The sequence below is a fragment of the Chelonoidis abingdonii genome, chromosome 2 (assembly GCF_003597395.2).
Source record: "Chelonoidis abingdonii isolate Lonesome George chromosome 2, CheloAbing_2.0, whole genome shotgun sequence".
NCBI lineage: Eukaryota > Metazoa > Chordata > Testudines > Testudinidae > Chelonoidis > Chelonoidis abingdonii.
In genome coordinates, this window is record NC_133770.1 from 93112367 (window position 1) to 93125339 (window position 12973).

The 12973-nt window shown below is 43.7% G+C and overlaps 2 protein-coding genes across 6 annotated transcripts in view; one reads left to right on the forward strand and one right to left on the reverse strand.

Moving 5' to 3' along the window:
* NT5C3A (5'-nucleotidase, cytosolic IIIA) overlaps positions 1-7835 on the reverse strand; it is a 46865-nt gene extending 39030 nt beyond the window's left edge. The window contains exon 1 of one of the 2 annotated variants that reach the window (XM_032778836.2): positions 7473-7835. In XM_032778836.2, the coding sequence (XP_032634727.1) occupies positions 7473-7745 (273 nt within the window). In that variant the 5' untranslated portion in view covers positions 7746-7835. The remainder of the gene's footprint in view (positions 1-7472) is intronic. The other variant, XM_032778851.2, reaches the window with a different exon arrangement.
* Positions 7836-7904: 69 nt separating this feature from the next.
* The window catches only part of BBS9 (Bardet-Biedl syndrome 9), a 498766-nt gene continuing 493697 nt past the window's right edge, over positions 7905-12973 (forward strand). For 2 of the 4 annotated variants that reach the window (XM_032778779.2, XM_032778792.2), the window contains exon 1: positions 7905-8379. The gene's annotated coding sequence lies outside the window, so the exon portion shown is untranslated. Of the gene's footprint in view, positions 8380-11366; positions 11590-12973 lie in introns of all 4 variants that reach the window. The other 2 variants (XM_075062584.1, XM_032778787.2) reach the window with 2 other exon arrangements.

Consider the following 12973-nt stretch of genomic DNA (forward strand, 5'->3'; position numbering starts at 1 on the left):
CCAGATCTTCCTGTATGGTATCCCGGTCCTTCTCTGTGTTAGCAATACCCCCCAGCTTTGTGTCATCCGCAAACTTTATTAGCACGTTCCCGCTCTTTGTGCCAAGGTCAATAATAAAAACGTTAAATAAGATTGGTTCTCATCCCATTCCATTATACAATAACATCACAATCAAATAATCTCAATTTAATATAGTCTGTTTTCCAGGGATAACCTGTATGTGAATGATCAAAAAGTCAGTATTAAAAGAAGGAAAGGAGAGACACAAGGGGGATGAAAAACAGGCCTTGTTCAATACCCAAACATATGCTATGCTGACAAGCACTAAGAACTATCAAAGAAGTCTTACACCAAACAGTGGAAAGGCTCTACAAAGAACCATTTCAAAATTCACATCGTAACAGTATTTGTGAAGTTCAACAGATCTTACGAAGTATTATTTCACAGTGCTACTGTTTAAGCATAACAGACAAGATGTAGGTCATGGACAAGCAAGTCCATTATTATTACTACTATGTAGTCTCAGAAGCTCTCTGTTTCTTGGTGCCAAAAATGAAACCAGAGAAAACCCCACCGGTTATCTCATTATTCCACTCTGATTAGCTGTAATTTACATTGCTGGAAATGTAATTGTAGGTGGCCATCATTCTAGATTCTTTTGTAATCTCTCTCTCAGTGGCTTTTTTTTTTGGTCATTTGATATCCAATTCAGGTGACATTTCCAACTATCTAAGAAAGTAACTCCATAAAATAAAATAAAAAAATTAAAAAAGCATGAGACCATTTTTTCCTCTTCCTGCAGTCTCTGGGTTCATTCACCACATACCTTCCAGCTTCAGCAACAAGCAAGGTAGGAATCCTACAGAAAACAGCTTCCTTCGCTATATAATCCTGATTCACTACATTTCCAGAGTACAGTCCATCCTTTATAAAATCCATATTTGTCTTTGAAAACTGAATAATACTCTCCCTTTCCAACATAAAAACAACAGCCCTGCCCATCACCTTCAACAGGAACTGAAGTGAATATATCAAAGCAGGAACTACTACTGTAAGTTTGGCTTATCCACCTGAACACCCCAAAACTAAGTATTACAAGTTTTAATGTTATCTTGTTAAAGAAGGTGGAAAAACCCAGGCAAGAAGGTCTTGGTGAAATGGAAAGAGAGAGATAAGAGATCAGTATGAAAATTCAATATAATAAGGTTCAAGTTTTTAAGTGAGGGTAATTAAACACTGAAACAATTTATTTAGAGGTGTGGTGGTTTTCTATCACTGGAAGTCTTTAAATCATATATATATATATCCCTCTAAAAGATGTGTTATAGCTCCAACAGAAGTTATGAGATTGCTGCAGCACTTACTTGGAGAGGTTTTCTGGCTTGTGTTATACAGGAGATCAGATTAGTTTATAATAGTCCCTTCCACCTTTAAAATCAATCAGTGAATGAATTCTCTGTAGATTAATTCTATCCAGTGAAATTATATAACTTAACACAATTGAATCATTCTATGTTATTTATTCTTGATAAAATAGAATAAGATTCTTTTTTTCCCCTATGTATTTGCAAACCTGAGGCATCTGTGTGTGTTTACTGACAAATCATCATGGAAAACCTACAGTTTATAAAAGATAAAACTTAACATTTCAAATTCTATGTTTTAGGACTTAGTTTGCATCTAAAAACCTCTACTCAGGGATGTATGCCATTGAATATATAAAGATATCTTTTGCATAGTTGGCAGAGATATGGGGAGGAATGTACATTTCTTTAACAAGTTTTGTGTTTTTGGTTTAAAGTTGTACATCTCCATAAAATATATACAGTGAAAGCGGTCATATTAGATTAATAAAGTGTATCATAAGGTTTTAAAAATTCAGGTTGGTACCATCTGCTGTTTTATTGTGTGTACTGCATCTAAGCCAGCTAATGAAAGGAAAACCCTGTATTTTAAAATATTAATATCTTCCTCTGATAGATTTAACACCCCAGAATCCAGTAAAGAACTGATAATACCCCTTTCCCCACCATTTCAGTTTAACAGAGATTCCTCCAAAACTGCCTAATTATTTTTTCTTAGAGCGGAGTATCAGGACAGGAAGCAGGAAAAGAGTCAAACATCTGAAAGACATACTACTCCTACCTGAAGCATCTGAAATGCTGGTCTAGTCAAGCAGCATAGGCACCAAATCAACGCAGGGAGGAAGATGATGCATTTTTCCTCATGCAATGAATGAAAGTTATAAATGTCAACAGGCTGGCACCTCAATTTCTAGAAATAGTGATCTTCTCAAACTAAAAGTCTAGCAGATGCTTTAAAGTACCTTAAACGCTGCATGTGCATTTAAAGCCACTGACTGTTTAATCCACAAGGAGTAGACGTCCCCCTACAGAAATGTCACCTACAATCACCAGTTCACTTCCACTGACAGTAGCTCTAATACAAACTACTATGATCTGAACCTGCATAAAGTTAGGTGGCATACCAATTTAAACACCGGCAGTTGGTTGTTACAACTAATGGTAGAAATAGTGGAAAATCAAAAGGGAAAAAAAAGCATACTGTAGAGAATGACCACAGCAGATTTTCACCTGAAGCTTATTCAAGAAATAAATGTTTATTTTCATTTTTTTAAATAATTACTTATTTAAATTTACTTTCCAGTGTTTGAACATAAATTTTAAAAAAAGTAAAACCAACCAATATCCATTTCATTCATAAAAACTAGTCATAAAAGCAGTGTGATAGATGTCAACTTAGTTCCTGCATTAGACTAACACCTGCATTATTGAAGGAAAAATGGAGCCAGTGAGTAACTTCTTATAGTGCAACTGCAATTAGCAACAACAACAAAAATCTGAATTGATGTGGTGTATGCCTAAAACTTTTTTTTAAACTAACATTATTAGTTGAACATTGAACAGTAACATACCGTATATAATTTTTCCAATATGTACTATTAGTTTTTACATGTAATGGAACTCAGACAAGCGGTTTACATTACACCTCTTGGGTAATAATCAAGCACAATTATGAATGAAGAAAAAAATTACTGTAACAAAATAGTATATCACTTGGAGAGCATATCAGGGCAATTTTTTTTAAAATGCTCCAGAGCAGAATGAATCACTGAAAAAATACTTCACTGTTTTAGAGACTATCTTCCATCCTCTCTCTTTCACCAAAAATGTGTTGGTAAACAAGTTAGAGCTGCCCTAACATTCTTCCCCCTCCCCCCAATCACATTTACTAGATGCACTGAATCCTGACCTTTACTACTTGTAGCTCAAATTGCAACTGTTAGTCAGCACATTTTATTGATAATTATTAAGACTAGGAGGAACCAGTTTTCAAAGAAGATAGGTCAATAATGGGGATTTCATCAACCCTTTCAGGCTTTATAAGAAGCTTTACTTCAAAACTGGTATTGAACCAAAAAAGCTGAATCAATTTCATTTATTAACTGGACTAAGTTCTAGTGTAGAAAGAGAAGATGAAACTGATTCTTCAGCTGACTAGTAAAGAAAGTGCTATATGAGAAAATATTAATAAGTTTTGTACCTATTTTAGAAAAAAAACCCAGAACTCTGGCATTTTGTTTTGAGGCCATATTTTTCCTCCCATAGGTCTCTAGAACTTGACAAAAATGCCTAAAAAAAGCATTCTGGACTCTGGATTACAGAAGCAAAATGTCTGAAGTCTCAACTTCTACTTGGACCCCATCTACAATGGGTGGAAAAAGCCTGTTAGGAGAACAAATGTTTAAACACAGTTCACGCTAATATAATTTAAATATACTTTTCCTGGCCTTAGTAGACTATTTTTACAAACCATTTTCTAATTATCTACTAGACACGGGTCTCAGAAGAATCTTCAAGCAACACCAACTTGTTTCAGTTATGCAAGTCTTTGGGAATGCATCATTCAAAACAGTAAAATGATTATTTTAGCTAGACACTAGTCTAAAAACATAGTTTGTAAAATGGTAGTGCCTGGTCTCCACTGGCCAGCTAAACCATGTTTAATACTGAAATGAAAAATATTTAAAAACAGTTCTGTTATCACTCTTATTCCCAGTAATGAGAGGGTTTTAAGGGTCACTGCTGTTTGAGTGGGTCCAACATTAGCTCCTCAGGAGATAGTCTCCAAATCACTACTTGAATCAGGCTCAGAATCTTCCCCCTCGCAATGTTTCTTCTCTCAAATGGACCATCACATTGGACATTCTTTTTCCTGACTGCCACTCACATTGGACAAGTGACTTAACCACTGCACCTCAGTTTAGCTATTTATCAAATTGATAGAAAATGCTTATTTACTTCAAGGAATGTTGTGAAGCCTCATGAATCTTTGTAAATAAGTTTGAGATTCTTGAAGGGTAGATGTTATGTAAGTGTGAAGTATTATACATTCCTTATTTCAAATAGAACACTGAATAGCATAAACAAAATACATGGTAGTGTGGTATAATATTATTGCCACTCACTTAGGAAGACCTGCATTCTTTGTGGCAGAACTACTTTGTTTCACCACAATTGACAGCTAACACAACACTTTCCAAAAAAGTAGTGGTGCCTTTTTTCTTTTCTTTTTTTTTTTTTTTTAAATACCTCAACACTTCTTATACTCCACACATACTCATTACTCATATCCATGGACTGCACTCCTTTATCGCTGCAGCCATGGAATAAACTGCAGTTATTTTGCATCTCTGATCACCTCACTTGCCCTCTTCCAACCAATTCATTTTCAAAACTCTAATTCTAACATTCCAAAAACTCATCTGTTTTCCTTCAAACACTTACAAACAAACAAACAAAAGTGAAAACAAAAAACCAAAGGAAAGAAGTGTTCTTAACCTGAGTTAGCTAACTTGAAGTAAAGTTTTAGTGAAGACAAGGGAGTCTGCAGCTTTCACATCAGGTTGTAGATAGAATTAAAAACTATGCACTGCCCTGTAAAGACATGGCCCAACAGCAAAGTTTTAAATTAAAAAAAAATACAATTTTAAACACTGATACTGCAAATACTTAGGAACATGCTGTCACAGAGTCCCTGGGCGATGCTCTGGCACTGCTCCCCACTAAGCCAGTCAGGACTTTGGGGAGCCTCCTCTCCCTTGGAACAGATTTGTTCAGGGCAAGAAGCTCACACGTCTTCACCTCCTGGGTCTCTCCTTGGAGCATTCAGCATCCTCTGCCCCTCCGTGTGCTTCCCACAGCGAGCCCACCCAGGCGGGGTCCTGGGGAAGCCACAGGGTTCTGCACCCCCACTTTGCAGTCAGACGTGACTCTTAGCCAGCAAAACAGAGGTTTATTCGATGACAGGAACAGGGTCTAAAACAGAGCTTGTAGATACAGCGAACCGGACCCCTCGGCCGGGTCCATTCTGGGGGGCAGTGAGCCAGACCCCCACGTCTGCCCTCAGCCAGCTCCAGACTAACAACCCCCTCCAGCCCCTCCTCTCTGCTCAGGCCCTTACCCACCAGAGGCACCTGATCTCTCTGTCTCCAACACCTTCACCTAGCACCTTTGCAGGGGAGGGGCCCAGGCTATCAGTTGCTAGGAGACAGAGGGTCAGGCATTTAGGGGCACTGGCCCCTTGCTCTGCAGCAATCACACCTTCTTATTCCACCACCCAGATACTTAGGAACTGCATAGGGGACACTGAGGCACCAACACAGTATTCAGAGCAAACATTCCCAGTTTGTCACACATGCTTAACTTTAATCATAGTCCAATTGAAGTCAATGTGACTATTTATGTAAGAAAAATTATGTACCTGTTTAAGTGTTCATGGGTTCAGGGCCTTAACTTTCAGTACTTTGAATTTTACAAAACTGCTATAAGCAATAAACATTGATAACCTACAAGTAATAACATTTAAGAAAAATAGCATTTATAATTTAGTTTATTAATTTTAATTTACAGTGTCAATAGCACATTTTACAAAGCCATATTTAAATCCTCCTACCCTCTTTCCAAGTATTTTAGGAAGGTAGAACCATCTGAAACAAACCTCAACTTCCTTACCTCCACAAGCAGCTGTAACAGGAAACCAAAACCATACAAAACAAAAACAAAACACCATACTTTCTATACACTGCATGTGGAATGTAAAGATTTTTCACTGGGGGAAAACGAGATGGTTCAGGGAGATTAGTAATAGCATACAGTGGATTTTTTCTGGGGTTCATGTTTTCATAAACATGTGATTTGCATATACAGGTGGAGTAACTGCACAGTCAAAGGAACAGCTGCATTTTAATATTTGCATATGCAATTGTGGTAATTGTTAGAACAAATTATGTATGAATAATTATAAAAATCTTAAGTTTAGTGGCAGCAGTCGCCTGATACATCATACAGGGCTGGTGTGAAATGAGTTGATGGTCTCAGTCAAGTTCTTAGTGGACAAGCGTCTGTATCACAAAACCACCTTAACAACTGGTACTTTTGTCAAGTGCCTCCGCAAAAAGGTTAGTTTCTAAACATACCATGGGCAGCAAAAGCAGCAGAGAATCCTGTGGCACCTTGTAGACTAACAGACGTTTTGGAGCGTGAGCTTTCGTGGGTGAATACCCACTTCGTCAGACGCAGGTGGTATTCACCCACGAAAGCTCACGCTCCAAAACGTCTGTTAGTCTACAAGGTGCCACAGGATTCTCTGCTGCTTTTACAGATCCAGACTAACACGGCTACCCCTCTGATACTTGACACCATGGGCAGCAAATTACAGTTACTGGAGCTGGCTGCTCTAGAACAAGCCTGAGGCAGTATGGATGAAGCTTGCACTGATAATACTGGTATTTGTACCAGTTTTGCACTACACTTTGCAGAGCCGTTGAGCTGACACCTTTCACAAACATTACATTCACCACTTCCTCATTTTTCGTGTCACCCAACTAACTCCACTGAAAAACTGCAACCAGTCTAGGTGATGGAACTAGAGGAGGTGCCCCAACCCCTGGTTTGAAGTGGTTTCCATTGTATAGTGGGTTTACAGTTTGGTTCAATGTCTCTTAGCACCCCCAATATACACATTGCTCCAGCACCCCTGGCAACCAGTTTGCAAACAAAACAAATAACAAAAACCCTCCTAGTCTGATGTTATCACATCAGTGTCTCCGAGCCCAGCGGGGGGATCCCCCCGCTAGGATTCCAACCGATCTCGCGATGCAACTGCTAGCATGTACCTAGAAGGAGTTTAATCCCCACAGACCAGCCTATGTCGACATACAGAGGGACACAGTCAGACCCTGCAGACTCAGGACGAGCAGACTTTGAAGCTGCCCGAAACAGGCGGCCAGGGACACGTGCGGGCTTATGCTGCTGTCAGAATGGACAAGCCCAAGTCTGGGGGTGGGAGCCCCCCTTGTGCTAGGTGACACCGGCGCCTGTCCCCCCCGCAGTCCCCAGGCTGGGGGCAGGAGGGCGTCAGGAGACAGGCGCGGTGCCGCTGGGACCTACCATCTCGATGATCTTGGTCTTCCTGCCCGTCTTCTTCTTCATGGTGAAGATGTACTGGGCCAGGACGACTCCCCCCACCAGGGCGCACACGCTGGCGCTGGCCACCGCTCCCATTTTGGCCACCGAGGTCCTGTCCATGGCGGCTCCTCCCTCTCCGAGGATGGAGGGTTGGGAAGTCCCGGTGTCCCCCGACAGCCTGCGAGCGGCAGAGGCCGAAGGATCCCGACGATACCACACAGAAGGGAAGGAGGGGACGATGTTGGGAAAGACCATTCAGAGTTTTATCAGTCTCCCTCTTCTCCCCTGGCACGTTGTGTCGCTTCCAAGCGGCTTCGTTTTCTCAATACGTCAAAAGAGAAACACAACGGAAATGGCTCCGCGGCTGGCGGCTCTCGGAAGAGGAGAGCTGCTCTCCCCTCCTTCAGGAAATAGTACAACCCGCCACTCTCCTGGCTTCCAAACTACATCTCCCGGGATGCTCCGGGGCAGGTTCCCCGGCTTCCGGTCCCCCTCGCTGAGGGGAGGGGTGCGGGGTTGGTTGTTAAAGTGCTATGACAACGGGCGCAAAGATGGCCACCGAGGCTGGCGGAGCGGGGCAGCTGGTACCACCGGCAGCCTCCCGCTGAGCAGCCGCAACCGTCTCCCTCGTCCACCCCGCACCCTGTCCCGTTCCGTCCGCGGGGCTGCGAGTGGGGAGGGCTAAGCCAGCTGGTGCCTGCGGTTGCCGCCTGTTGATCCTCGTCCTTGGGGACCCGCTGAGCCACAGGGCTGGGCCGGCGGCTTCGCGGGGATCCGCACCTCTCTGCTTGCGCACACCCCTAGTGTAGACGCATCCTCCGCCGTGGCTGCTGGCCAGTTTCCAGCGCAGGTACTTGCGGGTACAGAGGCCCCTGCTTTGACGGGTCTGGTGAGTAGCCCGCTTGTCTCATGCAGTGCAGTGCTTTGTGCAGTGCCGTGGAAACTTGGAGCCCTGTCGCTTGGGAGCTTTAAAACTAGAGTGGACAAAGCCCACGCTCGCAAACGTACCAGTTCTGCACTGGCGGGGTGGTAGAGATGGAGGAGGCCTGTGTAGTGTCACTCCATCTCATATCTACGGAAGATGTAAAGTGACGCTTATATTTCCCCTGTTGTGTTCGCTCCAAAATTTTCTACTCACTTTACAGTGATGAGAAGCAGAGGCAATAATCAAAAGATGTCAATAAGGCATTGGGGAGTAAGTAGGAAAAAATAATTCCCAGATCTTCCTATCTTCTGCTCTCTCCTGTGACTGTTATTAACCCTGTATAATGCCCTGCAGTACTTTTGTATGAATGTTGATTTATGTAAAGTAGAAGTTTATCCAGTTTAGTTGAAGGTTTGTATGTATTTTGTTGCTAGTCGTTAAATAGGTTATATTTTAGAGCTTTATAGCTTTCCTACAGGCAACAGGCCTTATGTTGGCTATTTTGGATAGCATGGTGTGGTTTGTATTTTTCTAATTAGAATAAATAAAAATAACAATGCTTGAGTGCCAAGGAAACAGGTGTCATAGCAGTTCTTTTTTAAAAAACAACAACAAAAATAAAATAAATACTAAAGAGTTAAGAAATAATTCAAGAATTGTTGTGCCTTCTGCATGTGTAACTAAATCTAATTGTCTGTTAGTCTATAAGGTGCCACAGGATTCTCTGCTGCTTTTATAAATCTAATTGTTGCGATTCAATCTTGTACCTAATGCTTTAAAAAGACAACCTATGGATTTAAACAATGGCAATCTTTTACATATCACACTATCTACAAAAGGATTATCCTCTTTCCAGTCTCTTCCTCTCTCTTTCTTTTCTCAGCAGGCAGGTAGGGGACAAATCGGCTTTTCTACTATCAAACAGAGTCCCTCGCTCATGTAATGAGGGCATCTTCTTCAAGGCGATTATTCAGTGACGGTCTTGATGCTAATCTGTTTTTATCTTGGTGTGCTATGAGAAATAAGCTGCTGTTTAGGAAAACTAGACAAAACTCATGATTCTTCTGATCCCTTGAATCAGAGGAGAAACCTCCATTGGAAAGATCCTCTCTCCCACATGGTACTCTTTTAAAGGGAGAGCTACCTTGCCAAGCAGTTGCAAGGATAATTCTTTGTCATGTAAAAAGTGCTAGAATAATGCAAGGAGTCAGCTTAGATTAATTTTCAAGAGTCCTTTTTGGAAAATGGTTCTTACATTTAACTGAGATGTTGTCGAGGCTGATTCCCAACTCTGTCACTCTGAGTGCAGAAGTGGGGCCCACAAGGATTTTAAAAATTAATACTTGCCACTCTGTGCTTGTATTAAACTCCTAAGGTTACAACTTTTCTCTGACCTTGGCTTGGTAAAGGCTGCCACCACTCAAATGCAACAAACCCCCTTTTTAACCCAGGAAGGAGCACTTGGGAATTCCTCCCTGTGGGGTACCCTCAAACTATTTCACCCCCACCCTCAGGGGAAGAGCTGAGAAAGCCACAGCTAATTTCCTTTGTATCCTATCAGCTAAACAAACAACATGCACAAACCTCTTAGGGCACCAACAATTCAATCCTGTTCTTTAAAAAGGTAAATTTGATTAAAAACAAAAAGAAAGAAAATACATCTGGAACTTAGGCTTTTGCTAGATTTTAAAAGAGCAATTCCAAAAATCAAGCACCCAAAATAGCTTTCTTGGAGGTTCAGTTTAAAGGTTACAAGCAAACAACAGCATCTGGGGTTAGCACAGAGGAGTCCACAAGCCAATAAGAAATACAGTAACTTCTCACTTAAGGTTGCAGTTATGTTCCTGAAAAATGTACTTTAAGTGAAACGAGGTTAAGCGAATCAAATTTCCCCGTAAGAATTAATGTAAATGGGGGGGTTAGGTTCCAGGGACTTTTTTTACCAGACAAAAAAATTTATATACACACACAGAGTATATGTTTTAAGTAAGCAATTTAATACTGTTCACAGCTATGATGATTGTGAAGCTTGGTTGAGGTGATGAAATTAGAGGGTGGAAGAGGCTGGGACATTTCCCAGGGAATTCCTTGCTGCTAAATCAGTGGTTCTAAAACTTTTGTACTGGTGACCCCTTTCACATAGCAAGCCTCTGAGTGCAACCCCCACATATAAATCAAAAATACTTTAACACCATTATAAATGCTGGAGGCAAAGCAGGGTTTGGGATGGAGGCTGACAGACACACACCTTGTGTGTGGGGGAGAGAGAGAGAAATCCACATTACCCCTTTAAGTAAGCTGACACACTCTTAAGTGCATTGTCTTTTTAAGTGGATCAAGAAGTTGAGAGGGCAACTGCTGCCCCAGGCAAGCTCTCTCTCTCTCTCTCTCCATCTGTGTCCCCATCCTGCTCTATATGGAGAAGAAGGAGGTAAGCGGAGTGTCAGAGCAGGGGGGAAGGGGACACCCTGACATTTGCCCTCTCCTTTCCTCCTCCCTTGCACAGCAAGCAGGAGGCTCGGGGAGCAGCTCCAAGGCAGAGGGCAGGAGCAGCACATGGCAGTGGGGGGAAGGATAGCTGCAATTGCTAGCCTGCTGGGCAGCTGCAGCACAGGGAACTTAGGGGAGCGGGGACAGGGCCGATGCAACCATTTAGGCGGACTAGGCGGTTGCCTAAGGCGCCAAGATTTGGGGTGCCAAAAAGCGACGGCCCCCAATTTTTTTTAAATGGTTGAGCAGCCGCTGCTGCTGGGACAGAGAGGGAGTCTGAGCTGCAGCCGGCAGCCCCGGGGGCCCCCCTCTAGGTCAGGGCGCCACCGCGGCAGCCCAGAGGTTCGGGCTGCCCGCGGCGCGCTGACCCAGGGGAATCCCTGGGCTGCAGGCAGAGGCTCAGAATCCCTCTCCCTCCCAGAGCAGGGGCTCCAGCCTATGCCATTTTTCATTGCTGGCAGGGGCGCCGGCGGCTGGGCAGAGCTGTGCAGCTCTGCTTAGGGCACGTGGCAGGATCCCTGCGAGGGCGGCGTGACCCCAGGGCTTCTGGAGGAAAGCGGGGGCTGCCCCCTGGCTCAGCCTCCACGTCAGTCCCAGCGAGGGCACGAGGAAGAAAAGAGCCTCAGCCGTGGTCTGGTGGAGCGGAGGAAGAAAGAGGACCCCGATGCTCATGCATTGGACAAGGTAAGCAAGTGCTTCCCCACAGCTTGGCCTCAGGTGCCTGTGCTGCTGATCCCTTGGTCCTTGGCTGGTCCCTGCTCCTGCTCCCCTTGTGCCTGGATGGCTGGAGAGAACAGCAGCCTGCAGAGCTGAGTTGCCCCAGTGCCCCCAGGCACCCTCCTAACCCTATCTCCCCCCACAGCCCTGACCACCAGTTCCGAGCCCAATCCCTCTGAGCTGGAAACCCTCTCAGCCCCATCCCCCCACAGCCCTGACCCTCAGCGCCGAGCCCAGTCCCTCTGAGCTGGAAACCCCCTCACCCCATCACCCCCACAGCCCTGACCCCCAGCTCCGAGCCCCCCCCCTCCCCCCCCCCCCCCCCCCCCCCCCCCCCCCCACCCCCCCCCCCCATCCTCGACGCTGGAAACTCCCGTGACCCCATCACTCACCACAGCCCTGACCCCCAGACAACTGACAGAGTAGTGTCCCTAAACACAGTTATGTGCTCTTAAACAACAGTCCCTCTGTGACTCTGCACCAGTTCTGTGGCCATGTGTTAAGCAAAGCTTTTTCGAAGGCTCAAGTGATAAAAACATACATGCGAACATCAATATGTGCAAACAAAGACTTATTGGGCTATCTACCTTGTCACTAGAACATGACATTGCTCACAGCATTGACTTGGAGGAACTTGTTTCTAAATTTGCTAAACTTAAAGCGTGGAAACATAAATTCTAAATTATAACATGTTACTCTGTGACCGTGTATTGTGTATAATGTATGTGATTTTTTGGGGCGGGGTGGGGGGTGCAAGATGGAAGTTTTGCCTAGGGCGCAAAATATCCTTGCACCGGCCCTGAGCGGGGAGCTGATGGGGAGGCTGTCGGTCCACCCTGGTTTCAAGCCCCCACCGTCTAGCTGCAACAAGCTGCTCTTCCTGCAAGCAGTGGACAAAGCAGACGGCTGCCAAATGTTGTTAGATGGGAGCATTGCACAAGTTTAAAAGAGGATGTAACCGGGATGACTTTAAGTGAGGAGTTACTGTAAAAGAAATAACCCTAATTGTGTCAAGCTAAACATTCTGATCTACTTACACATTTGGAGTTCAGATAAGTAGTTCTAGGCATGATCTTATGATTTTATAAAAATACCTGGCTTAGCTGCTTATATCATGTCTGCTTTGTCCCTCCAGCCTAGAGAACAATAGACAAAGGCAAAGTTTCTTTCCCTATTTTAAATAGCTCTACCTTCCCATTGGCTCTTTTGGTCAGGTGCCCACTTTTTTTTTTTTTCCTTTATGTGGGGGACTTTTTAACCCTTTACAGGTAAAGCAAGTAAAGAACAGCTGTGGGATTTTACAGCTAACTGGCTGGCTGGGTGTCCATCAAAGGGAGCTTTATTTATCACA